This window comes from Vulpes lagopus, chromosome 3 (assembly GCF_018345385.1).
Source record: "Vulpes lagopus strain Blue_001 chromosome 3, ASM1834538v1, whole genome shotgun sequence".
NCBI lineage: Eukaryota > Metazoa > Chordata > Mammalia > Carnivora > Canidae > Vulpes > Vulpes lagopus.
In genome coordinates, this window is record NC_054826.1 from 113,480,181 (window position 1) to 113,506,093 (window position 25,913).

The following is a 25,913-nucleotide window of genomic DNA, read 5'->3' on the forward strand; positions in this document are numbered from 1 at the left end:
GCTTACTCAATGGCCAACACATCTGTCAGCACATTTAAATTTCTCGTCTCTCTTCACCAAAGGCCTGTAGTGCAACTGTGTTCAATATGCATACGCTAGTGCCACAGTTGATATGTTTGTTCTCCATGTCATTGCCAAACTCTGTAGTACTTACCCTCAGCATGAAAGTGTATGCTTTTGCTCACAGGTGGAGGTTTTGGGATCGAAATACAATGTTTACTTTGACTGAAAGGATCTGGGTGACAAGGGATTCTTACATTTAGGTATGGGCAGGAAGTTATATCTGCTGCTTCTGAGGGTCACAAAGCCATTTTGGAAAAGAATAGAGAAAGACCAAAATTGATATAGGTTTGTCTTTATTGGTGATGCTCATTCTCTTTGGAGGTCAAAAGGAATAATAATGAGGTACACATGACTTGCCATGGGACTCCACACATGCAGGGGTATAAATCTTTTATATTTTGATTTCTCTTTGTACCATTTCTGTTTAGACATAATTTGAAAGCTGGGTTGGCCCTTGTACTTTCTAATGTTAAGATAAAATACTCATAATGAATGCAGTATGGGTTTCAAGTGAGCCTTTCAGATCCTATGTGCATCCTTATGACAGGCCTTAATATAAAGTAAACATATATGCATTTACTTAACACAACTAGTTTTGTGTATGCTGGGGGAAGGGATGGGTCTCAAGTAAAATTTCCATGAAACAATACAATCAATCCAATGATGCACTTAAGAAAAAAAAGATTTATTTATCTTAGAGAAAGCAAAAGCAGGGGGAGGGGAAAGAGGGAGAGAGAGAATCCACAAGCAGGTTCCTGCTGAGAGAGGAACCCAACACAGGGCTCCCAAGACCTTGGAATCAGAACCTGAGTTGAAATCATCAGATGCTTAACCAACGGAGCCACCCAGGCATCTGCAATGAGGCACTCCAATGAGAAGTTTATCTGGGAACTGGGAAGGTCAAAAGATAACAGAACATACACAAAGAAACCCACTTTCAAGCAAGCCTTTGTGTTTTAAGCAAAAACTCTGGGGAAAAAAAGCCTAAAAATATTCTGAAGGTGGTATATAGTTTTATAGTTGCTATGAGAACTTTCAGCAACTGGCTAATTTCTTCATATCAGCTGGCATGTTTGGCAAATGGCATTTCCATGAAAAAGCTTTGTCATCCTTGTCTTCCTTTTACAGGCCTTAGTCTTATTTCCAAATGATGCTTCAGTGAGGGTGTAAGCTCTAGGGTTAGTGTCATCCATGTAGGCAACAAGACTCTGATGAACTGTAAAGATGTGTGAGCACAGATCATGGGGTGAATACCAATATTTTTGAGGTTTTTAAGAAGATACTTAAATTTTTGCCCCTAATCAAGCAGAAGGGTTTTGTCATCTGGTTTACATTCAAGACCTAGTTGGCTCATCATTCTGAGAAACAAATTTTCTTCTGGGTTAGGAAATCTCATCATGAGACTTGAGATATACTGGTTTGGAAAATTTCCTCAGTTTTTCCTGGCTTCGAAGTCCCCGGCCTCGTAGTGGGGTAAGGCCCATTGGAGGCAGATGAATCTGAATAATGAGAATAAGAATAATGATAATATTAAGAATGATAATCATTACAGCAGCTTATACTCATTGAGATTTTACTAGGTACCGTGCTCTCTGCTAAGCACTAAGTCTACACTGATTCATTAATCCTTTAAGTCCTCATACACATTAATCCTTACAATAATCTCATAAGGAATTAGATAATGTCTATAGATGAGAAATGGAGGCTCACAAGTTAAATACCTCAAGCTACTATGTACTTTAAGTGGTAGAACCAGGATTTGAACCCAGATCTGATTCCAGAGCTTGTGCTCTTTCATACTGCCTCCATGGAGGGAAAAATGACTACAGATCACATGATGAGATGAGACTCCAAAGAAGAAAAGAAAAAAAGTTTGTGTATACAAAGCTATAGTAAGAAACTGGGACCAATCTAAATGTCTACTAAATGGCTGCTGGGTAAATTATGGTACGTTCTTGTAACAGGATACAGCAGCAACCATTTAAAAAGATGGGAAGCAGAAATGACCAGAACAGATGAAGTAAACTAAGCAAGCAGCAAACAGTATGCCCAGTATTCCATGTACATTAAGAAAATGTAGGTACACAAATATAGAAACAAAGACAAAGGATATATTGCCCAAATTAGGTTGAGCCGGTACAGTATAAAATTGTTGTTTTTCTAGGTCAAGAGTAGGACACATAATTTCATATGGCCTAACCTAACTGGTACAGTGCTAACTTCCGCAGGGTGAGAATTTTGGACCATTTTCACTTTCCACCTCATGCACTTCCCTTTAGTCCTATTAACAACAAATCTGTCCTTCATTATAAGGAAAATAAAATTATTTCCATAAAAAAGATGAAAGTCAAAAAGAGAAAGCTATATAAATATAAGCTAGCATTCCCTTCTACATGTGGGAAAGTTGTAAGAGTATGAGAAATCAGGCATCAATTGGCATTTTAGTTTGTTGTGATGGGTTGGGGGCATGCAAAGATAGCTTACTTCCAACATGCCTGCTACAGAAGCTCTAGGCTTCTCGGCAAACGCTAGCCCTCTTGGTATACGTTCTTGGAAATAACTGGGTTGGTGAGGATAAGTACCTACCACAAATTAACTGGAGTCACACTTACCGGCCTTGGATAAGGAATCTGGTAATGTAGTCCAATTTCAATCCTGGCTGTGCATTCATCTATACACTGTTTAATCAGGTCTGTGTCTGTGAGCTATTAAAAGAGGAAAATGGGTAAGATTCGTAGCATCTTTCTAATGCTCCTTATGTAGAGGTGTACATCTTCAACTTTCTCAGTTCACCAGCCAGTAAATGAAATGTTGATAATTTGAAAAATCAAAAGCAATTTAACATAAAATTTACTGTGGATTTTAAACTTTTAAAAAAATTATTTAATAGGGTAATATGAACACATAGTAAAACATTTTTCAAATAATACAAAAAGATTTAAAAACGAAGTCTTCCTTTAATCTCTGTCACAGTTCCCCTTCTCAAAGACAATAGTTGTTAGTAATTTCTTTCTTGTCCTTCCAGGGATATTCTATGTAGATATAAGCCTAAATATATATATATTTTTGTTTTTTTCCTTAAACAAATTATAGCTCACTTTGTTTTGGCCCTTGCTTTTCCCCCTAACAACTTGAAGCTCCTTCTAGATTTACAGAGAGCTGCCCATTCTTTATAATAGATGCACAAAACTCCAACATAAAGCCGTGTTATAATTTAATCAATCTTTTGCTGATGGACATTTAGGTTATTTCCAGTCTTTTGCCATTATAAACAATTTTATTATGGATCCCTCTAAAATTGTTTTTGGCTTACATGCAAATATATCTACAAGATAAATTTCTGGAAAATGCAGGGTCAAAGGGTATATGTTCATGCATTTTGAATTCTTACAGATATTCCCTCTAGATTCAAATTACCCTCTAAGAGATTGTACCAATTTATATTCCCACCAACACTGAATGAGAATGCTTCTTCACGTCCTCCCCATGTTGACCAAACTTTAACTGAATTGTTTTAGCAAATGCTGTCTAGAAGCTCCCTAAGTAAGATATCAGAGAATGATCCACCTCTTCTTCTGAACTGTAAACTTCCTTGCTCATTGGTAAGGGGAAGAAATAGCTTTTTAAATTCCCAACTAGTAAAATTATGGTAGTCCATTTTCAAGTAAAGAAATCACAAGTTCATTCCAAAAAACAGAATGCCAGGTAGAAGCACAGAAACCCTTTCTTTCCAAGGATGGAAAATGAGTTGACACATGGCTCTGAGTTTGCAAGTGGGCCTCAAAGCAGACCTGGGATTGCACCAGTCCCAGATGACACCCACAGTGACGTCTGGGCCAGTGAGGCTTGGAAATTCCAAGGGCGTGCCTGTCCTATGGTACCTTTTGGAGCAGAGAAGGGTTCTAGGAACTGCAATGCACAGAACTAGAGCTGGGTCCCTTGGGGCAGAGGCTCAGCTTTCTGACCTCTGGGCTTCTCAGAATCTGTTGCTCTGATGTCCACATCAGGAATAGATTTCCATGTTCCCATTTGCCATTAGGATTCAGAGCAATTCATGAGATACTTTTGGATTATTATTAAGCTCTTGCAAGCAAGTGAAGTTCCAAGAAACAACTTCTATCTGCATAAGGGACTGGGGAGAAAGAAGCCCCTGATAAAGATATGTATGGTTAAGGGGGCTGAGGGGCCCTAGAACTCCAGCTGTCCATCTGAATAAGTCTGGGTTACAGTTCTCCAAATTCAGTCATTTAGAGGCTGCTTTCATGATTCTGCTAGATCCACACACCATTTATACTCATATTAAACTTTTTCTTTAAATATTATGCTTTCTCCTAAGCATAGTATTTGTAAAATCATCTGATATTTTATTATCTTTCTAACACATGGCAAAACAAGTACACATTTTAAAATTAAAGACTCATATACCTCCTCTCCAGGCATAACAAAATAATCTCACTCATGTAGCATCACTGGCACATACGCTTCCCTATGGCTCATACCACACTGGGCCAGTTCAAGCAGAGGCAAAGGAAAGCTTGATTACTGCCATAAATGAAAACCCAAAGAGTTTTGAGAAGTCCTCACATAAATGAGCCTGAAAAGATTTACTGGGTACATCCTGCTATGATACCCCCAGCACCGGGCTAGACACGGTGAGGCCATGGTCCCTGTCTTCAACTATCCAGGCAGAAAAACTCTGATGCATAAAGCTCCAGAAAAAGCATGGAGGCATGTAATTAACAGGGCAATGACTACTGTACATGGCTACACAGGAATTCAGAAAAGGTTTCTGCCACAGGGTTGAGTGAAGGCAGAGAAGTTGAGGAAGACTTCCTGGAGAAGGTAAGTTAAGCCAAAGAATTTTTAAATGCTCATGAATTTAGTGACAACCACAAGGTAGGTCCTATGGGGTATACAAGAAAGTATAAGACATTGTCTGTGTGCTCAAGGAACTGATAATCTGGTTGGGGAGACCACACCAACATAAATGAAATAAGAAAGAATGTGACCAACTACTTAGGGGAAGGCATAGGTTAGTGGTCTCCCAACTTTTTGATGATCTACTTTTTTTTTTTTTAAAGATTTTATTTGTTTATTCATGAGAGGACACAGATAGAGGCAAAGACACAGGCGAGGGAGAAGCAGGCTCCCTGTGGGGAGCCCAATGTGGGACTCAGTCCCAGGACCTTGGGATCATGCCCTAAGCCAAAGGCAGATGCCCAACCACTGAGCCACCCAGGTGCCCAGATTATCTACTCTCAATAAAAAATTTCTGAGCCCACAGCTCTCATTTATGTACTCATATTGATTTATAAATATATTAGTAAGTTTATTAAATGTACCAATAAGCTCATAAAAATACATAAAATAGGAGCACCTGGATGGCTCAGTCCATTAAGCATCTGCCTTCGGCTTGGGTCATGGCCCCAGGGACCTGGGATTGAGCCCCACGTTGGGCTCCCTGCCCAGGGAGCCTGTTTCTCCCTCTCCCTCTGCTGCTCCCCCTGCTTGTGCTCTCAGTCTATCTCTCTCTAATAAATACATAAAATCTTTAAAAAAATAAAATAGACATTTTTAATATACTCTGGTGTGTGGCACAAAAAGTCTGGAGATGCTGGAGGCAGGTCAGAAAGGCAGAGAAGCAGGTTGATTTTTTTAGCAAGGAGGCCTCAGGCATTCTGAGGAGAAGGTACTGTAGGTTGGGAGGGTTTCTTTGATAGAACTTACCCCAACTGCAATTTTACATTTCTTACTATTTAACTCTGAAACATCGTTGAGGGATCCTGTCTTGGTTTTGCTCATTTTATATCCTCAATGTCTAGACCAGTGTTTGGCACATGGTGGGCACACAAATACTTGCTGAATGAAAGAATGAGAGCAAACAGCTGCGGAGTGGTGACAGGAGCAATAGCAGAAATAGGCAAGCTGGAAAGGGAGGTGTTTTTGCAGAAAGATGAGTTCTGCTTAGGATATCATGACTGTTGTGAGCTTTTTCAGGTGGCAGATGAGAGCCTGAGGCTGGGTATTCAGATATGGGGGGCAGGAATCCTAAAGTGGATGCATGGGCCTCAGCACAGAAGGCTGACTTTCAGAGGCTCCTTACAGTGGGCGGAAGGGTGTGTGGAGAAGACACGGCCAAAAGGGACACAGAAACAGGGGTCAGAGAGGGAAAAGAGAGTAGACTGTCAGGAGATTTCATGAGGGGAACAGTAACAGCATTGATTTTGTGAGATCAATAAGAAGGCAAGAAGTCAGAAGCTAAGAGTCTCTTTCCGTGCTTAGTGCCAGGCAGTCTTCATAAGAAGCTAATATAATAGCTGATGCTTTATAGTTTATTGAGATGGGTCAAATCAAGCCTCTTACAAATGGTCCTTGGCTCCCTGGTGTGTGGGTGTGCAGTTCCGTTAAACTAACTAGTAGAGGCACTATCTTACCCAATTCTGTGCTCCCAAAGGGCAAATCACTCTTCTAGCCAAAGAGGCTTGAGTTCAAAGAGAAGTTAAGAAGGGAGCCCTGTGTCTTAATCCTATTCTCTTCCCTCTGAATGAGTTTATACTTGGAGACCTTGAATAGTATATGAATTGGAAAAAAAAAAAAAAAAAGTTTAACTGCACACCTCCCGCTGGAAGAGCTGTTGACAGGCACAAGTATGTGAGGAAACCTGAAAGCCCTCAGTGGCCTGACTCGTGTCACCTGGCTCATGGTGTCCTCCAAGGGCACAGAGCCATTTGAGACCTGAAACAAATGAAGAGAGAAACCCAGACTGGGCTCTGCTTCTCAGTGGTTGAGCAAGCTAGTGCACTGTGCCTCTGGGCCCTTTCTGCCCCACACTCTACCACTGTGACCTATACTGCTCAGTCCTCTCAATTTTCGGAAGAAAAAGAACAAACGTCATAAGAAACTGCCCTCCTCCTTACAATCTCCAGTTAGGGTTTACTTACGTTTTTGTTTTTCTGGAACAGTGTTCTGGCTTCATTTAATATGTACTGTTTTTCTTTAATGGTGTCTTCCATCTGCCCTGATGCTGCCTGCCATTTCCTCACAAGCCTGAAAATTCTGCGGTAGAGGCCAATAACTTCTTGTCGTGTTGCTGTTGTCATCCTCAGACCCACCAAAATAGAAGAGGGAAAATTTGCATGAAAATTCAATTTGACAGTAGGCAGCTAGGCAGATGTACATTTTTTTAATCAAGCTCTTTAATTAGTCTAGAAATAATTGCTCTTTCTCAACAGATCTGTTTAGTAGCATTGCCAGAATGGTGCTGTAGGAATACCAGCTATCTCTCAGCTGTCTTTGCATATCATCCCATGGTTGAGAGTTAATGTTTGCCATGACGGCCATGTTTACAAACACAGTAAACCAAAATTCGATTGTGCTATACTTAAAAGCCGTAAATTCTTTACCAGACTAACACAGGAAGATGCTTTTAGTGTGTATTTTTGTAAAACTACAATACTCATCAGAATGCCTGGAAAAGGCACATTTTGAATAACTAAATATTCTGGTTCAGTAACTTGAATTTAATGCAGGGGTTGTAAATTTAAGCACCCTTGGGGCTTGCAGATAAAATGAGGAAGCCTGGTTGGGTGGGGACAATAATAGCCAGATGGAAAGGATGTAACCCCCTGAAAAAGGATAGTTGCTACTCAGCTCCAGGCAGCTGCTGCCACATAGAAATGAGGGCCTAGGGCAGCTCCTGGGTGGCTCAGTCAGTTGGGCGTCCAACTCTTGATTCTGGCTTGGGTCATGATCTTAGGGTCATGGGATCAATCCCCATGTTGGGCTCTGTGCTCAGTGCAGAGTCTGCTTGGGATTCTTTCTCTCTTATCCCTCTGCCCCTCCCCCCAACTCTCTAAAATAATGAATAAATAAAATCTTAAAAAAAAAATAAATGAGGGCATAGGAATGCCAGATTTTCAGATACTTTAATAATAGGTAGCAATCCAGATTCTCAAATGTGAAATCTCAAAAAAGACATTAATTCATTCTTTTTGAAAGTGTGAGTACCATGAAGGCCAAACAAAATGGGCCTGCAGGCTCCATTCCACTCAGAGGCTGCCAGGTTGCACCTTCTCTTTTGGTTCATCATAACTTTATAGAAAAGATTTCTCAAAATTGTTGGTCTGCTTCCTTGTCCACCTAAGAACCACACAGTAAGGACAACTGAAAATCTTTCTGATGACTGAAGAGCTTGTGGCCTCTTTGGGTTTTTACTCTGAAAAATGAATTTTAATTTCAGAGGACTTAGCTAAATGAGTCCTGACCTAAGTATATTCCCTAGAGTTAACTGCAATTTTCTTTTTAAGTTTTTAAATTTATTTATGAGAGAGAGAGCACAAGCAGAGAGAAGCAGCTCGATCCCAGGAGCCCCGGACAATGACCTGAGCTGAAGGCAGACACTTAACCAACTAAGCCACCTGGGTGCCCTGCTAATTGTATTTTTAAAGATTAAATTCCTGGAAAAAAATTAGGCAGCTTTATTTTTATTATGAAATATTTAGGTATACAAAAAGATATAGAGAATACTAACAGCCATATATTCACAATGAAGCTTAAGGAATACAGTACATATGTATATATCCCTTCCAGTCAAATTCCCCTTCCTCTCTCCTAGAATGAACCACCATTCAGAACTTGTTAGCTTCTCACACACAGCTTTACACATAACATTACATAGTATTGCTTGTCAAGTTTACAAATCTTATTTATTTATTTATTTGCAAGTTTACAAATCTTATATAGATCCTTGAACAACATGGGGCTTAGGAACACTGACCACTACACAAAAATCTGTGATTAATTTTTGACTCCCTCAAAAACTTTACTACTAGCTTACTGTTGAGACAAAGTCTACTTGATGACATAAGCAGTGAACACACACACACACATATATATTATATGCTATATTCTTACAATGAAATAAGCTAGAGAAAAGAAAATATTAAGTAAATCATGAGGAAAATACACTTACAGTGTTCTGTATTTATCTCACGTAATCTCTGTACAAGTGGACCTGCACAGTTCAAACCCATGTTGTTCAGGGGTTGACTCTATATAAAAAGTATTATGTTCTTCTGCAACTTGCTTTTTTGCGCATGTACAATTATGTTGTTATATATAGCTCTAGCTCATATATTCTAAATATTGTAATTTAGCCGACTGTATGAAGATATCCCAATATACTTGTCTATTCTGCTAATGTCCTAATGTTGGACATTAGGTGTTTTTGTTGTTGTCATTTTGTTTATGCAAAAACTTTAGCCTATGTGTTCACTATTTACTTCTACATCTAAAAGAAATTCAGGGAAGATAGAGTTGAACTACGACATGATTCTGATTAGTCAGATTTTAGAGAATAAATACACTCTTTAACAAAGGGTAGGCTGGGAAGACAGGGACAGATTTGGTAAGTGAGTAGCAGGGCCAGGCACTGGGACACCTCATTATGAGTGGTTTTCCTCAAACAGGCTCATCAGGATGGGGAAGTAGGCTGCTCACTGCCCTATGGAACAGGACCCATTTCTAACCCGAGGGGGAGGGGTAACGTAGATATCATATGCTTTAGGATGGATGGTCCTGAGCTTATGAGAACTGGGGCAGCTAAATAATGCAGGTGAGAGCTGGAAATTTCTCTAGAAATTCTAATTACCTGCAAGGAATTTACCTTACAGAGGACTTCTTCATAAGATTGCCCTTCCTGACCCTGGTGATCTTTCTTGAGCAATGCAGAATGAACCAAGGCTTAACCATTGGCTAAAAAGTTTGAAAGCACTTCACCCAATTCAAAAGTTAAAAACGAAAGTTATAATCAACACCAATTCTGACGTCCGTGATGCCTCCCAGAAAAAATGCTTAAGAAGAAATTCGTAAAAACCAAGAAAGAACATCATGCTTTGTGGCTAATCGTAATAAAAACCCATGAGATGATGATGACTTTTCCTGGTAAGGAAACAGGTTTCTGAGGTTCTGCTTCTCCCTAAAACTCCATGGTTTCATGTGAAAAATACATGAGTCAGTTCCTGTGCGGGGCAGGGAGTCTGTAACTTCTATTAATGATTGCTTCACTTCCCTGTCATTAACAGATGAAACTTCCCTGACTATATGACACTTGAGGAAAATGAAGGAGGTCTGGCATATTAAAACAGCAGCAACCTTCTCCAAAGCCTGACTCTCACTGGTTTCTTTCTAATACTGGAAGGAGCCACAGCTTTAAACTGTAAGATCATATGCCATAATCAGATACACAGCCCTGCAATTAGAGTACTCAAGGTAAGGAGCAGTACTAACAATTGGTACTATTTTAATAGGACCATTTTCAAAACACTTTAATTGATGTTTTAAGTGCTTTGAAAACTAATCCTGTAAGGGAGATAAGTGATGTCTCCCTAGGTGACCCAGAAAGCTTAAGTCCCAAAATTTCTAGACAAAAGGGTCTGAAGCTGTACTTCCCATTGTGTACTAATACAAAGTCTAGCTTAATAACAGTTGCTTCCAAGTCTTCAGAGGACAGACAAGAAAATGCCTCTTTTGTTGTTTTCTTACTGGTTGAGTTCTTTGAGGGAATGCTTTTACTTTAGGGGTACATATCCATGCTGTTCCTGACCGCCTCCCTTTTAGCTGACCAACCCCTACTCATCCCAGTGAAAATATGGATGTTTCAGAATTTCCTCCTCTCACCACATGCATTGGGTCAGGTGTCTGTTGAACCTTTCCATGGATCCTTGAATTTCTTCTTTGTAGTACTAATCACTCAAGTAATAATGGTTTATTAGTTGTCTTCCCCCAATTGATTCTCAGGTTTATGGGGGGACAGTAACCATGTCCATCTTCTTTACTGCTGAAGTCTCAGCACATAGCCAGGTGCGTAACTTGTATTCGATAAGTGTTTGTTGGATAAATGAAAATATCTCAGGATGCAGAAAGCCTGGAATTCTAGAAACAAAATTAACCATATAAAATTTTTTTTTTCAAGCTCAAATTTCAAGTTCAAATTTTTTCCCTTTGGTTTATGTTTGTCTTTGTTCCTAGGAAGCAACCTGTTTAGAAAAAGTGCCTTTTCCCTAAGAGTTTTCCTTCCAATAGATTTAATGGCTTGAAACCAACATTTATTCTTTTGAAACTATCAATGATCTCTCACTACTGGTGCAAGGCCGAGGCAGCCCTTTTCTTCACTAGTCTCAGGGGTTGATCCAATGCAATTTTCTGCTGGGATTTTCCCACAGGCAACATGAGGAATATCAGATTGTCTAGAGGACCACAACTTTTTAAAAAGATTTTATTTTTAAGTAATTTCTACACCCAACATGGGGCTTGAACTCAAAACCCCTAGATTAAGAGTCACATGCTCCACTGACTGAGCCACCCAGACACCCCTAGAGGACCACAATTGAACCAGTCTCAACTGGCCGCATGGTTGATTCCTTTTTTTAAAGGTCCCATTTATTTATTTGAGAGAGATAGAGAACAAGCGGTTGGGGGGTGGGGAAGGGGGAGAGAGACAAGCAGAATCCTGGCTGAGTGGGGAGCCTGATGTGGGGCTTGATTGCAAGATCCTGAGATCATGACTTGAGACCAATTCAGACATTTAACTAATTGAGTCACCCAGGCACCCCACAAAGTCAATTCTTAAATAATTCTTAAAGTTTTGTAACTTTTTAAAAAATTTTTTAAGATTTATTTATTCATGAGAGACACAGAGAGAGGGGCAGAGACACAGGCAGAGGGAGAAGCAGGTTCCCTGCGGGGAGCCCAATGTGGGACTCAATCCCAGGATTCTGGGATCACGACCTGAGCCGAAGGCAGATGTTCAACCACTGAGCCACCTAGGTGCCCCAAGTTTTTTATTCTGAGATTGACATTTCATCAAACTGTTTAATTTTACTTCCTTAACTGCGAAACCCCAGAATGAGGAAAAAGAGATATGAAGTGTCCCTGGAGGGAAATGTGACTGGACATTGGTCTTTTCTTAAAATCATATACCATATAAACACAGTACCAAGAAAAAATTCACTACCAAGCACCTATCAAGTGCAGCCTGTGCCACTAAGCAAGCAAAGGCTGACAAATGTTGCTGCTAGAGTGTTTTGGCCTCTGGTCACAGTCAGAAGTTTCCCCTACAGCAAGTGTCCCAAAGGATGGTTGGGAAGGTGATTTTTTTGATGTACAAATATTTTCCCATTGTGATTTTTAAATGTATTATAATAGCCCATCAAACCCATAATTTAAAGTGATTTTGATAGAGCAATATGGAGTTTCCTTTAAAGCTGGTTTAAAATATGGGTAAATAGTAATATAAATTGAGATGCAGAGTCTGAAAAACAGAAGTTTCAAAGCTACTGCCCTAAGGCACCCTGCTGTCCTGCCTTGGTGTTTAGTGTCTGGCTGAGCCATTCCATGTACAATGCCTATTTTCTGCTAGCCACCCCACTGAAACTAGTAGGCACCTATTTGTTTGCAGGCTTTTCTGGGGCACTTTTTTCTCTGCTACTATCACAGCTAGCCATTGCTATCTTGCAGTTTCATTGTGTCTTTTTCTTCACAGTCTCTGAATTCCTAGAGGGCTTAGACTCTTTTGCTCATTAGAATAATTATAATACTACATTTTGCTTGGTATTTACTCTGTGCCAGAGGCTTTGCTAGCTAGATGCTTTACGAATATCAACTCCCCAAATCATTACAATTCTTTTTTTTTTTTTTTTTTAATCATTACAATTCTTTAAGGTAGATAACTACCATTATCCCCTTTATGAAGAAGGAACCAGATGCAGAGAGGTACGTAACTAGTCCAGGGTCACATTAGCTATTAAGAGGTGGGCCTGAGGGCTGCTGGGTGGCTCAGTCTACAGAGACTCTTGATCTCAGGGTTGTGAGTTCCAGCCTCACACTGGTTGTAGGCTTTGCTTAAAAAAGCGAAAAACAAACAACAACAACAACAACAAAAAAAGGTGAGGCCAGGATTCAAACCCAGTCCGTCTGGAGTCCAGCCCAAACTTTTTTTTTTTTTTTTTTAAAGATTTTATTTATTCATTCATGAGAGAGACACACACACACAGAGGCAGAGACACAGGCAGAGGGAGGAGCAGGCTCCATGCAGGGAGCCCAATGCGGGTCTCCATCCCGGGTCTCTAGGATCATGCCCGTCCAGCCCAAACTTCTTATCATTAAACAGAATGCTCAATCTCAGTGACTGTGGTTAAATGTCTTAATTGCTTTAAAAAGCTTAGCCAGTTGTGGTAATGGAACTAAATAATTCTGTTCCCATTCTACAAGAGCAAAATATCATTTTTTTTTGCACCTTGATATGAATAACCTTTTAATAAGGTTTCTGTATACCATCTGCCCTTCTTCCTCCCCTGCACTGCACTTCCTTAATAATTATGTTGCACATCGGCACCTTTAAAAGAGGCTGTGCACTTGGCGGGATTGCGCTGCTCTTTGGTTCCCTATGGCAGCTCTGTTCTGACACTCCAAAGGGAACTGACATCACAGAAGAGGCACCAGGACTCATTACAGGCCTTCCCGGTCCTTCCCAAGCATCCATCCATCACTAACCACTGGGACCAGGCACATGAGATTCTAAGGATACACAACCTTGATAAACAAGCATCTACTGTCCCTGTCCTCTTAAAGCTTACATTCTAGTGGCAGAGCAGATGATATACAAGAGAAAGACAATTTCTGATGGTGATATGGGCTCCCTAGGAATGAAACAGTAATATGATACAAATGAACAGGGACAGGGTTACTTTATTTTGGGTAGTGACATCTGAGTCCTGAATGACATGAAGGAGACTGTTAAAGCGAATGGTTAGGGGAAAAATGGTTCAGGAAGAGAGTGAGAACCAACAAAGGCTAAGAGGTGGTACACCCCATCAGTGTTAATACTTGGAGAGCCTGTGGGGGAGGTGAGGCTGCAGGTGAGCAGAATCCAGCACAGGCAGGGGGGGCAGGCCCTGGAAAGGAGTTTGTAGTCTAAAAACAAAAGGAAGACACCGGCAGATTTTAAGCAAGTTGGGAGTACCATGGTCTAATTTACATCTCTTAAAATGTGCTGGATTTGTATCTTGCAGATGGTGAAAAAAAATCTTGCCTAATGAGATTTAATTGACAGGAGAGTTGGGATTAAGAGCCAATAAACTGGGATCCCTGGGTGGTGCAGCGGTTTGGCGCCTGCCTTTGGCCCAGGTGTGTGGTGGTGACTGTGACTGGTGATCCTGGAGACCCGGGATCGAATCCCACATCGGGCTCCCGGTGCATGGAGCCTGCTTCTCCCTCTGCCTGTGTCTCTGCCTCTCTCTCTATCTCTCTGTGACTATCATAAATAAATAAAAATTAAAAAAAAAAAAAGAGCCAATAAACTGGATGATTATTTCCCTGACCAAGAGCTTTCCCATTTTTATTTTGGAGTAATGGGGAAGTAATCAACGTAAAACAAAACACAACACACCACCCACTCACCCTTCTACTCTATGGTGAGTGGAAATAGTGAAAGGTCCAGGTAGACTCCAAGAACCCACTCTACACAGCACATGTAGGCGCGTGGCATGACCAGATTTAGTTTTACAGGAGGCCTGTGGGAAGATATGCTAGTACTAGGGGATTTATCCACTTCACCCTTTCCCCCACCTTTGGAAAGGCCATCACAGCATGAACGCTGAGGAGTTTAAGAGCAGAGATGAAAATTCCTTCTCCAGATGAAATTTATAGAAGTATGACTCTGGTCTCAGGAATGTAAAAATTCCCAGTGTTGGACTCTCATGAGGCTTTGCCTTCTACTTAAGAAAAAGTGTTGCCATATAAACAAGGGACAGAAAAGGCAATGGGAATTAACTGACTTTCAAGCCCCAGGTTGAAGGAAAGACTCTTTCCATTCCTTCGGTATCACCCCTGAATAGATTTTTTTCTCCTCATAATGAATGTAATATTTCTCTCCCAAGTACTTTATGATTGGGTGGGTGGGGGTGGTGGTGACTGTGAAACTCACCCAATGAAATCACTGTCTTATGTGTTCATTGGGCACCCATGCTGGCCTGCCCCTCTCCTGCCATCCCATCTCCATAGATCGGACATCCCTTCTTTTTGTCAAATGAAGGTCCAAATTCAAACAACTGAAATATTCTTTCTTTGCCTAGCTGCTAATTCTCTTCCTTGTACTTCCACTGCTTTTAGCAAGGTGCTTTTTTCATGCTGAAATGGGTTCAGCTATGTCCCTGCTGTGCGTACCCCAGGCATGTCCAGCACACTTATATCATCATGTTCATCCTGTTCTGTTGTAAATTTCTATTTGGCTTACCTTTCTTCCTTCACTGTGTGTATTTTGGGGAGGGATAAAGAAGGTTGGGACTGTGCCTCATTCCTCACATTCTTAGGCCTGGTACAAAGTTGGAATTTGAAATATATGTTATAAGAATAAGTTTATACACACAGAATGGTCACCAGTAATGCCCATTCTCATATGTGGTGGTATTTGGACCAGTGTCCCAACTGAAGATCCTAAAATATTTAAAAATACTAATTAACACTCACAATGATGTTTTCAAGAGTGGTGCTGTGGGTGTCAGAATAAGGAATTTAAGACTTTGTTATTTGGGGAGGAGGCCTTATGGGTTCCATCTAAGGCAGTATTAGACACACAGTTATAATGTAACCCTTACCCTTAAATTCTTTGAAAGTCAGTAAGGGTTGATGCACTGGACTGAAATGATTTACTGTTTCCATGAAGCTTAGAACCAAACATATAGAAAAATGTGGTTCTGATAGATTTTTTTCTTGGGAAAAAAATTCTTCTGGGGAATAGATCCATTGCACCCAAATGATTAGGGGTCAAACCAATCTACAAAATCGTAGTTTAAAGTTTCTGTCACTTGGAAAACCTCTAGGCAACTGAAATGCTCTCATAATGCTAAAGCAAAGTTTTTCTTGCCCCAGAAAGCCAGGGTAGAGAATGACTGTCTTGGTTTTAGGCATTCAGTTTTCCCACACATGTAAGGAAGAGAAGATACAATGTAACTAATAAGCAGATAGGTTCTGGAATGGCCAAACCTGGGTTTGAATTCTGACTTCACTACATTGATCAAGTCTTCTTGAGCCTCAGTTTCTTAAAAAGTGAAGTGGGGTAACAATAGAACCTTCTTCAAAGAGTTGTGGTAAAGATTATTTATGAGATAATCCATGTAAATCACTTAGTTTGGGAGCTAAAGAAGGCAAATATTACCTGAATAGGAGGAAATAAAGAAGAAACAGTGAGGCCTCTTTTATCTATACCAAGCTTTGTCGGCAGAGGAGGAAAAAGAAGCAGGCTGCCTGTTGGCGAATTTATTGCTTTGTGATAGTAATGGATTTTCCTAAAGCTGTTTCCCTCTGATCATTAATAATCCCTGTACAGTAAAGGACTATTGTTCTTCAGTATGAGTAAATAACCCTGTCGGAGGTACCGCTTATCTTCAGACCACAGCACATACTTCTTACTGGAAATATAATGCAGATGCCAACACCAAAAGCATGCCCAGACTTCCCTTCCTATTTTTCTTCCTTTATCTCTTACTCCTTGCTTATCCTTTGGCATGTTTTCCTCCTGCATCTGTTATATTTCCTACGTTCTGGTATACACCCATATCCTATATAGTATCATCCTTACCCAAATCGAATAACCTTCAAGATAAGCTGTGCCCCCACACATCTTTGCTATCTATCCTCTCTCCTTTTCATTAGTAGACAGACGGATCCAGATAGTCACAGACACATGAACATACCCAATGGAATTGTTTCCTGTCCTGGGTGCAGTGTTGGTTACTAGATTCCAAAAAGGGAAGTGTAAAGTCATATTGTTTTGCAAATCTCAGGATATGCTTGTGTGGTGTACTTAATCATAGCACAACTATTCTCTGAAATAGCATCTTTTTACACAGAAAGTGACAATATGGGTGTCAGAGATAGGAGGCAGGGAGGAGAAGGTAGATGGTGTTTTCATTTTACTTAAAGAAATGGAAATTAGGTTTGGTCCTGTAATATGGGAAATCTCCAGAATGCAGGGAAAAACCAAAAATACTGATGTCTGAAAAACTTCTAAATTATCCCAAACAAGATCATAGGAGGCAAGTATGTTCATTCTAAATATACCACCATAGAAGCACACACAACATTATACTTGTAAGGGGAACTCCAATCAGGCTTTTGTAACCAAGAGAGATACAGCTTTTTCCCCCTCAGAGATGGATATTCTAAATGGAAACCAAGTTTTGGCCCCTCAAAAAGAAATGGAAGTATCTGCTTCCTAATCTGCAGATTTTAAGAGACAAAGACAAAGTAAGGGTCAGGTCAGTTAGAGGTGGTGAGAACCAGTTACCAGAAGTAGGGGGAGGTGTTAGACATGTCTGTTTGTTTGTGTGTGTGTGTGTGTGTGTGTGTACGTGTCTGCTGGAAATAGATGAAAACTAGGTCAATGTTAAAAAATCAACCCCAGTCATTCATTCATAATTACTCAGGATTTCACCCCATCATAGGAACTGGGGAAGTCCAAGAACAAAAAACATTAGGTTTAAATTAACATTTCAAACCCTCCTTTGTTATAATTTCCTAGGGAAATGGATTAGGAAACTGACAAAGGACTTGTTAGAACATTAGACATAGTTGGAGCTTTCTAGCATCTGACCCTTGATCCAACCCTCTGATGAATAACCTCACCTTAAGTAGGGGTCTCTGCTCTCAAGACAGTTTCTAAGTACCCTCTAATTATCAAGTAACTACAAACCGAGCAACTTTTCTCATCTGCAGATGCAACAGAGCTCCTTACTAGACAAAATTCCTTGAGAGTAGGAGCAACGACTGGCACCCAGAATACGTTCACGCTCCTCCAGTCCAGCATTGACCAACAGAATGTATTTCAATGACGGAAATATTCTGTAACTGTGCTGCCCAACAGGGTAGCTAGCCACTGGCCACATGTAGCTACTGGGCACTTGAAATATGGTTACTGCAACTGAGGAACTGGCATTCAAAATTTTATTTAAATAGCTACATGTAAAAACCAAATAAATAGCTACATGTGGCTAATGGCTCCTGGAGAACAGCACAGGGCTACACCAAGAACTGCAAATCAAATGTTCAGTTTGATAATGTTCAGGTCAGGCAGATAGCTGAAAAAGAGGGGCACATGGGGAGAAGCTTACTGGCGCTAGCTGACTGTTGCAGGGGAGGAACCTCAGGCTAGTGTGGCCAGATTGTCTCATTTTTCAAATGAAGCTGAAGATCTGGATTTTGATGTCCAATTTTTAAACGTTGGCAAGTAAATTTTAAAAAGAATTTAAATTTAAATCACTTTGTGGGATGAACGATATGTTTGCATGCAGTATCTGTCTTGCCAGTTTGCAATCTCTAATTTAGCCCAACCCCTCCAGCTCAAAGAAAAAGACCTTATCCAAGGCCACTGCTGGTCAGAAACAGATCCAAGATTGAAACCCAGGCCTTCTCATACTTTGATATCCTTTCTAGATTTTATGAGATTAACATATCTAGATTGTGGCTGACAGTTGGCAGCAGCAGTGGGACAAAAGCCCCTTTGTTAGAGTTGTTGAAGTCCATGGCTGCTATCTTATGAATAGTGTTCCTACCTAGCCATAACTACACAGTGGGCCCTATGGGCAAAGCTCTGTACCAGGAGCCAGAAGGACGCAAAGAAGAACTAGCCCGTGGGGAGTCAGACATATGAACAATTAACAAGCAAAGTCAGCCTTGCTGTAATGGACACAAATCACCTGCGCACAAGTCCAAAAGCACTGACAGCTGGGGTTGGAAGGGAAGGAAGAGATTTGAGCCAGGGCTTAGAGGATGAATAGAAGCTGGATAGTGGGTGGATGAGTCTCACTGATTATGAGAGTCTCATTATTGCGGGATATTAAGGGAGCCTTCTTTTATCTCTGAGGCCTTATCTGTGTCAAGGGTCTCCTTTGCTGGCTCATCTTCTTTTCCCCCCGGAGTCTCTAAAAACCCCTACATTTATTTTTCTCTAGGACATCCACCTGACTTGCATATCTAACTTTTCTCGACATCCTCACCTGGAGGGTTAACGGACTCAATCAAATCTAGTATGATTAAAAGACAATTTGGGATATTCCCTTCCAAACTGTTTTCCCCTTAGGAGTCATCCTTGGTCCCTCCTCCTCCCGTACACTTCACTACCCAATCCAGCAGCAAGTCTTGCAAGCTCTACTTCCAAAATGCATTCCGAATTTAATAATCTGCATTTCCACTGCCACTACCCATCTCTCCCTGGGCCTGGGGCAGCAGCCTCCTAACAGGTCTGACAACTTTCTACCCTACTCTAGCCAGCAGCCGAGTGATTTTTTTTTTTTTAATGTAAATCAGGTCACTCCCCTTCTCAAAACCCTCAGGTAACACAGCAGCCAAACCCTTACCTTGGGCATTTAGCTGTGCATGATCAGGCCCTCCCACTTCTCCATCACAGACCACTCAAGCCCGTGTTCTTTCAGTTCCAGCCACCTGGCTTTCCCGCCGTTTCCCTCCTCAGGACCCTTCCCGTTGGCTCTCTTCTCCATCTAGAAAAGTCCACTCCCTAGCTTCTCTCCTTTCACGCATCTCCGTGGAACTCTGGCCTTATCTGAAAAGAAAAGCCTCACCCCACCTGGAGTGGCCTTCCTCCCACCTCCTACCGCTTCACACCCCGTATTATGGTCTTAGGGGGGCATGTCGTACTTGCTGATATCTTCCTTACTGATTGACATTTTAACTTTCTCCCGGACTCCAATAAACAGTCACGGAGCAAGGCCTCCGTCTCGTTCTCGTTCGCGGACCGAAGCTGTTTAAGAAGCAGGTTTTCACTACCGTCCTAGGAAGCCTCCGTGGCCTCTACGGGACCTCGTTTGGGTCAACCTTCCCCAGCTTGACGCCTCTCGACCCCGGAATTGCCCCTACTGATCTCACATTTACATTCGGGGATCCAAAGGATTCAGGAAAAGTCTCTGTTGGGCCCCAAACCGGCATCTCAGCTGTTCGCCAAACAGGCCTCTGCTTCCTGGCCCTCGGGCCGCTTCCCCCGGCGGGGTCCCGAGGCTGGTGGCGAGGACAGAGAGCCGCCCTCGCGAGGCTGGGGTCACACAAGCGCGTCTCCTAGCAACGTCGCACCCCCACCGCCAGCCCATCCCTGCCCCTGGGGAGTCAACCCCTTCCCCCAGTCTCCCGCGCCAGGAGTCAGCGTCTCCATCCCCTACACTCACTCTGCGTCAGGCCTGCCTTCCCCCACCCACAGAAGCGCCGCAGCCTACCGCGGGCTAGGAGGAGGCGGCGCCGGGAGCCTTGCTGAGCCGCGGCCGACGCTGGTCGGGCAGGTCCGGTAGGCCAGGCCGGACTAAACCACCGGGGGGGGCCTCCGTGGAACCATTAGTTCCAGGTCAGGGATAGTCTCAAGTCTCCCTGAAACTTCATACTCTAGCCCACCCTCCGTCGTATACCCAACAGTATAGCCAACTTCATTGTCTCCCTAGTTTTTCTTTACCCCTTTTCGCTATCCTCCCCCCCCCCACTCTAGCCAAAAAATGATCCAGTCCAACTCCTCCCAGCCCTTCCTCCGCGTCGCTAGTTCTTTGCCCTTACTTGGCGACGGCTTCGTACGTCCGTGCGTACGTCGTGACGCAATCTTCCACCCGTTCCTCCCCGCCCCTCTTCTATTCTCCCTCCTGGAGCGGGCGGCCTGCGGGGTTACCGGAAGTGATGATGCAGGAGGCGATGGAGGGGGCGGGGCTTGGGGGCGGCCGCCGCCGGTGGGCCGCAGATGAAGAGGAGGCGGCGGCAGTGGTGGAAGAAGAGGCGGCGGCGGCGCGGGTAGGGATCCTGGAAACGCGAGCGGGGATGGTAGGTGGTTTGGACCCGCCGGGCCGCCGTCGTTTCCAGAAAGGGTTTGACTGGAGGAACCTCTGGAGCAGCTGTGAGTTTTGGGGGGGGGGGTTAAGGAAAAGCGGGGAGCATTGAGAGATGAAGGGGCGGGGGTTGGGTACCTTCGAGAAAAGGGGGTGGAAGGGGAGGAGTGGAAATCAGCGCCTTGTCTGGACTGGTCCTTTTGGAAGAAGAGGCTGTGAGGGGAGCCTGTGGCGTGTCAGCTGCAGGGCTCAAGAAAACTTGCCTACTGTCCCTGCCTCGCCACCGCCAGCACCCCTCAACCCAGGCCTGGGGATCTGGGGGCTGGAACAGCCCTGGAGAGGGTGTCGACTCTGGTCCTATGGCCCGGGTAAGCTCTGTGAGGTAGGAGTCCAAGCGGGAGGTGGTGGGTGAATCTCCGGCTCCCTCCTCCCTCATTTTCCTCCCCACCCCCATCCTTCCCTTTAATCATTAACAGCCCTGGAATTAAGGGGCTCAGACCTGAAGGCCTTTCTGTGCACCTTTTCTATAAACGATAACCATCTGTGCCTGAGGTAATGGGGCTGGAAGCTTTGCCTGTATCCTGTGTAGGAAGTGGGACGGGGTGACAATGTATTGTGTTTTTTTTTTTTTTCCATTCCCCTTTCCCCCTTATCTTTCCTCATATACACCCCTCGTTTCCACCTCAGTTCTCTGTGGCTACGTGGTAATCATGATGGGTTTTTTTTTTTTCTTTTCCTTTATGGCACTTGGTACCTTGGTTACCTCTTTTGAATTTGGTGTTCAGCCTCTCTCCCAGATCTTCGTGCAAGCTTTGTAATACTTCAGTTACAGGCTATGTCACATTGGGAGTACCTCTCAATGCCTGTAGCTTCAAATTAAGATGAGCATTTTATCCTATGAATACTGGTATTCCAAAGCCCTTGCAAGGATTCCTAAATGGCATCATAGCCCAGGAATCAAAGTCTCTTGTTCTAAATACTTTGTGTGTGAGGAATTTACATGTTGTCAACTCTTTCCAAAATGATTTGATGTTAGGCTAATTCTGGATTTCTGTGTTTCTCTCCACCCACACTTCATGATGCACTTCAGAGAACAGAAAACCCCATATTACTTTTTTGTTTCTGCAATTGGACAATAGCTCTTTTATCTTTTTCTCTATTTGTGTCGGGCACACAAGTCTTCAGTGACACTTTTGGCTTGTGCTGATTTCTGTCTTATGCTCTCATTTATTTAGCTGATTCTTTGTGTATAGATGGACTTAAATGAGAAAATATGATCTGTTTGAAAAAAAAGTACAAACGAATAACAAAAATTATTTGAAGAAAGAGAATGACTGGAAAGAAGATCTCTATTGATGTTCTGTGGGTTTCAAAAAAAAAAAAAAGTCGCCAAGTAGTCCTCTTTTAGCTTGTAGGAATTTCAGAGTGAAATGTAATGGTTCCTATTTTGATGTTGATATTTTCTTTGGTAGTCCTCTGTTGAATGTGGAACTGTGTTTTCTGAAGAGCTTTAAGAAAAAGTGCCTAAATTTTAGAGGTCCTTTGGTTAAAAGTGTCCATAAGTCCTGGGCCTCTATAACTGAATTTATGATGCGTATTGCTAGAAGAATTATAACGGATCCCATCCTACTCATCAGGGCTTTCAGGCCTGATAAAACGATATTTAATGCTTTGATTATACAAGTAACAACATCATGTTTAGATGTTTCACAGAACTGTAACAAAAGAAAAGAATGAGTACTATTTTTACCTTAATTGATTTGGAACCATTGAATATAAAGTCCAAAATTCATTCATTCAACAAGCATTATTGATTAGCTAGTAAGAGCTAGCCAGTATTTTGGGCTGTGGTTGACAAAGGTGAATGCAGACATAAGGTCTGAACTCTTATGGTGCTTACACTGGAGTGTATGGGGCAGAATAAGCGAATCAGACTTGCTAAGTGCTGAAGTACAGGGATATGACAAAACATGTCTAATCGGGATGCAGTCAAGGAAGACCTTTTTAAGGAGGTGACCCTTAAGTTGAGCTTTGAATAAAAAGAAGCCGGACATGCAGATATAGGGGAGGAGCCTTCCAGGTTCCTGGGACTAGCTAGTGCAGAAACTGGCAGGAATGACTCTGGCAAGTTCTAGGGCTTGGGAAGAAAGGGGTGAGGTGGAGGAGGGGGAGGGTAGAGAGGTGAGGGAGAATGGGAAAGGGGAGTAAGAGCCAGAGCCTCGTGAACAAAAAGGAAATGAAAAGTTTAGGTCAGAGAGGTGGAGGCTGGGCTCAGAATAGGTAGGCGAAATAAGATCAAGAAAAAGGAAATAGAAAGTGGTGCTCCTTTTTGATCAGTTCTGTTTCCTTTCTTGGAGCATTATGACTTACTGTTTTGCAGGTACTGTTGGATTATTGCAATAAAAAAAAAAGTCACCCTGCTGAGTGTGGGAGAGGAGGCGAGATGGCTGTGGTCACCTGGGTCTTTTCTGGCAGATAAATGTCAAACTGTGTTCAGAATTAAACAGAATGTTCAACTGAGAGTGCACTTTTTTTTTCTTACTGTTTTCTGTCCTGTATGCTGCTATTTAAAATTGCATAACAAGTACCCTGCATATGTTCTAATGCATGAATCCTCCTTTGCTTCCAGCTGTGTATGAATTTAGGGTTGAAGTTGGGCAGGTGATAATAATATGCCCCTGTTGATCTCCAGAGATGTCCATCGGGATCTAAGTTTGAAGTTGCTTTTGTAGGGAGGCAGGTTTTGTGTTGCAATATTTCCACTCTTGTCTGGTCTGCCTGGTGACTAATAACACTCAGCTGAGGTGTAGGTTGGTGCTAAAAGTTCATTCAGTGGATTACAGTAGATAAATGACCATTGTGGGCGCAGTCCCACTGTGTCGGCATCTTTGGGCTGGCATGTAACCAGGGGATGTAACCTACTTTGGGTTCTGTTGGGGCCATTCATCTCTAGTAGTCAGCTACTTCTCAGCCTCACCTTGACCAGATTGTCCACTTGAGAAGCCCAATCAGGACTCCTCCTTGATTTGGCCCTTTACTGCCATGTCACAGTGGCCCGAAAAAGAAAGAATACTCTCTTTTCTTCTTTTGAACCCCACAACAGTGACTAGTGTGTTCTTTGAGTGAATTGGCCCTTTGAGCCATGTGGTTGAGGGACTTAAATGTTGCTTAGGCTATTTGTAGTAAAGTTGGTATTAGAAATGCTAAATAAAAACCTTTTAGTGTTTGAGGAAAAACAAATCAGAAATTAAGGACCTGTCACCTGTTTTAAGTTCTGGTATTTTAGTAGCATTGGTAGATGGATTGTGAAAACTAACTTGAATAGAGCTCACTGGGCAGTCCTGAGGGTAACGAAGGGAGTGGAATAGAGCCTGGTACTGAATTACTTAATTCGGACTTGAATACAAATGGAAAGTCTTTTAGTTAGCAAACTAGTGACTAAAGTGAACAGCTAGGGACAGGCAAACAATAGACTCCGCTCTCCATACTGTAGAGTAACTCAAAGGAACGGAGAACTGATAGTAAAATATACGTGTGTGTGTGTGTGTGTGTGTGTGTGTGTGTGTGTGTACACACACAGGGCTTTTGTTGGTCTAGGTTAAAGAATTTTGGACTTTGTATGCTAATGCTGGGCTTCAAAATACTTTAGCCAATGGGTTATTAAGCTGTCCACTATTCATCTTCATTTCAATGGTTTATTATAAGGCAAATATGGAAATATCCTGTAGGCTGAAATTTCATCAGCCAGTTTGGAGACTGGTGACTCTTTTCTAATTTCTGAAAGGAGGTAGATGGATAGGAGGGCACTTGAACACAGGGAGAAGCCATTGACTCCTACGTTGGCCACTGATTGTGTTTGGGGAAAGAATCCACAAAATCTAAATGAATTTGGAGTCTTGGAGCTGAGCTGGCTTTTAATATAGGATGCCAGTTAATTTCTTTCTTAAACTTCAGGGGCAAAAAAAAAAATAAATAAATAAACTTCAGGGGCTTTTGGTCATATTCCTCTGAAAGGTAGGCACCCTTGGAAGCTAGTTGATGCCACTTATTCTTGGAGTTGTGGTGTTTTGTATTGCATTGAGTGACTTAAAATTAATCTGATATGGCTACTTTTTTTTTTTTAAAGATTTTATTTATTTATTCATAAGACACACACACACACACACACACACACACAGGCAGAGACACAGGCGGAGGGAGAAGCAGGCTTTCTGCAAGGAGCCGGATGTGGGACTCGATCCCGGAACCCGGAATAATCCCGTGAGCTGAAGGCAGACACTCAACTGGTGAGCCACCCAGGCATCCCAATACGGCTACTGTTTTGATGTCTGTGCTGCAATAAGGAGAGTTAATTGTACACTGGCTACCAGTTGTTTCAAGGTGAAGATGTGGTAACTCGATTGAAACAATGGTAATTACTTGGTAACTCTATTTCCCCAGCTCTTGATAACTACAATTACCTCTTTGTGTCTGTTTACAGGTGTTGATACCAGTGAACCAGGACCAATTCTCCCTAAATGTTGCAGTGTTCTGAAGCTCTTTGCACAATGGACCAGGGTGTTTGAGTTAGTGTCTTTCAGTTCAAATCTAGTTTCACTGGTTCTTGTGTCTGGTTCTCTAGGTGATGGAAGGTCCTATTTCTTTTGGGGGAACAAGATTACCATAGCACCTAACCATTTAACTAATGAGTAATACATATTTATTTAGCAAACATGTTTATTTATTTATTTAAATATGTGTAGCAACATATTTATTTAGCAAAGTAATGAGAGAGAAGGTTGGAAGTGCCTCAAACTCTAATTCTTTGAAGTCTTGATATGCCAAAAGAAAAAAATGGGAGGGAGAAAGTTCCAAAGAATCTTCCTTTAGAGGTGTGTGAATGAAACTTTACTTAAATACCATATATCAGAATAGGGAAACTCAATAAGTCAGTCTTGAGGTCGTGATTAGCCCTTATTGTGGCCAAAATAAGCCACCTAT

The 25,913-nt window shown here is 42.1% G+C and overlaps 2 protein-coding genes across 13 annotated transcripts in view; one reads left to right on the forward strand and one right to left on the reverse strand.

Moving 5' to 3' along the window:
- Nucleotides 1–339: 339 nt before the first annotated feature.
- On the reverse strand, nt 340–20,576 carry LYRM1 (LYR motif containing 1). 8 transcript variants are annotated; one of them, XM_041747871.1, is made up of 4 exons: nt 20,295–20,576; nt 7,005–7,175; nt 2,676–2,768; nt 340–1,562 (listed from the first exon to the last, which is right to left on the reverse strand). In XM_041747871.1, the coding sequence occupies exons 2-4, from the start codon at nt 7,161–7,163 to the stop codon at nt 1,446–1,448; spliced, it is 369 nt and encodes a 122-aa protein (XP_041603805.1). In that variant the 5' UTR covers nt 7,164–7,175; nt 20,295–20,576; the 3' UTR covers nt 340–1,445. The 8 variants fall into 8 exon arrangements, with proteins under 8 accessions (XP_041603805.1, XP_041603803.1, XP_041603802.1 ...); XM_041747869.1 differs by having other exon boundaries at nt 7,005–7,164; nt 20,343–20,575; XM_041747868.1 differs by having other exon boundaries at nt 7,005–7,164; nt 20,295–20,575.
- Nucleotides 20,577–20,713: 137 nt separating this feature from the next.
- DCUN1D3 (defective in cullin neddylation 1 domain containing 3) overlaps nt 20,714–25,913 on the forward strand; it is a 39,532-nt gene continuing 34,332 nt past the window's right edge. The window contains exon 1 of one of the 5 annotated variants that reach the window (XM_041747861.1): nt 20,714–21,001. The gene's annotated coding sequence lies outside the window, so the exon portion shown is untranslated. Of the gene's footprint in view, nt 21,002–21,060; nt 21,302–25,913 lie in introns of those variants that run through there. The other 4 variants (XM_041747862.1, XM_041747864.1, XM_041747860.1 and 1 more) reach the window with 4 other exon arrangements.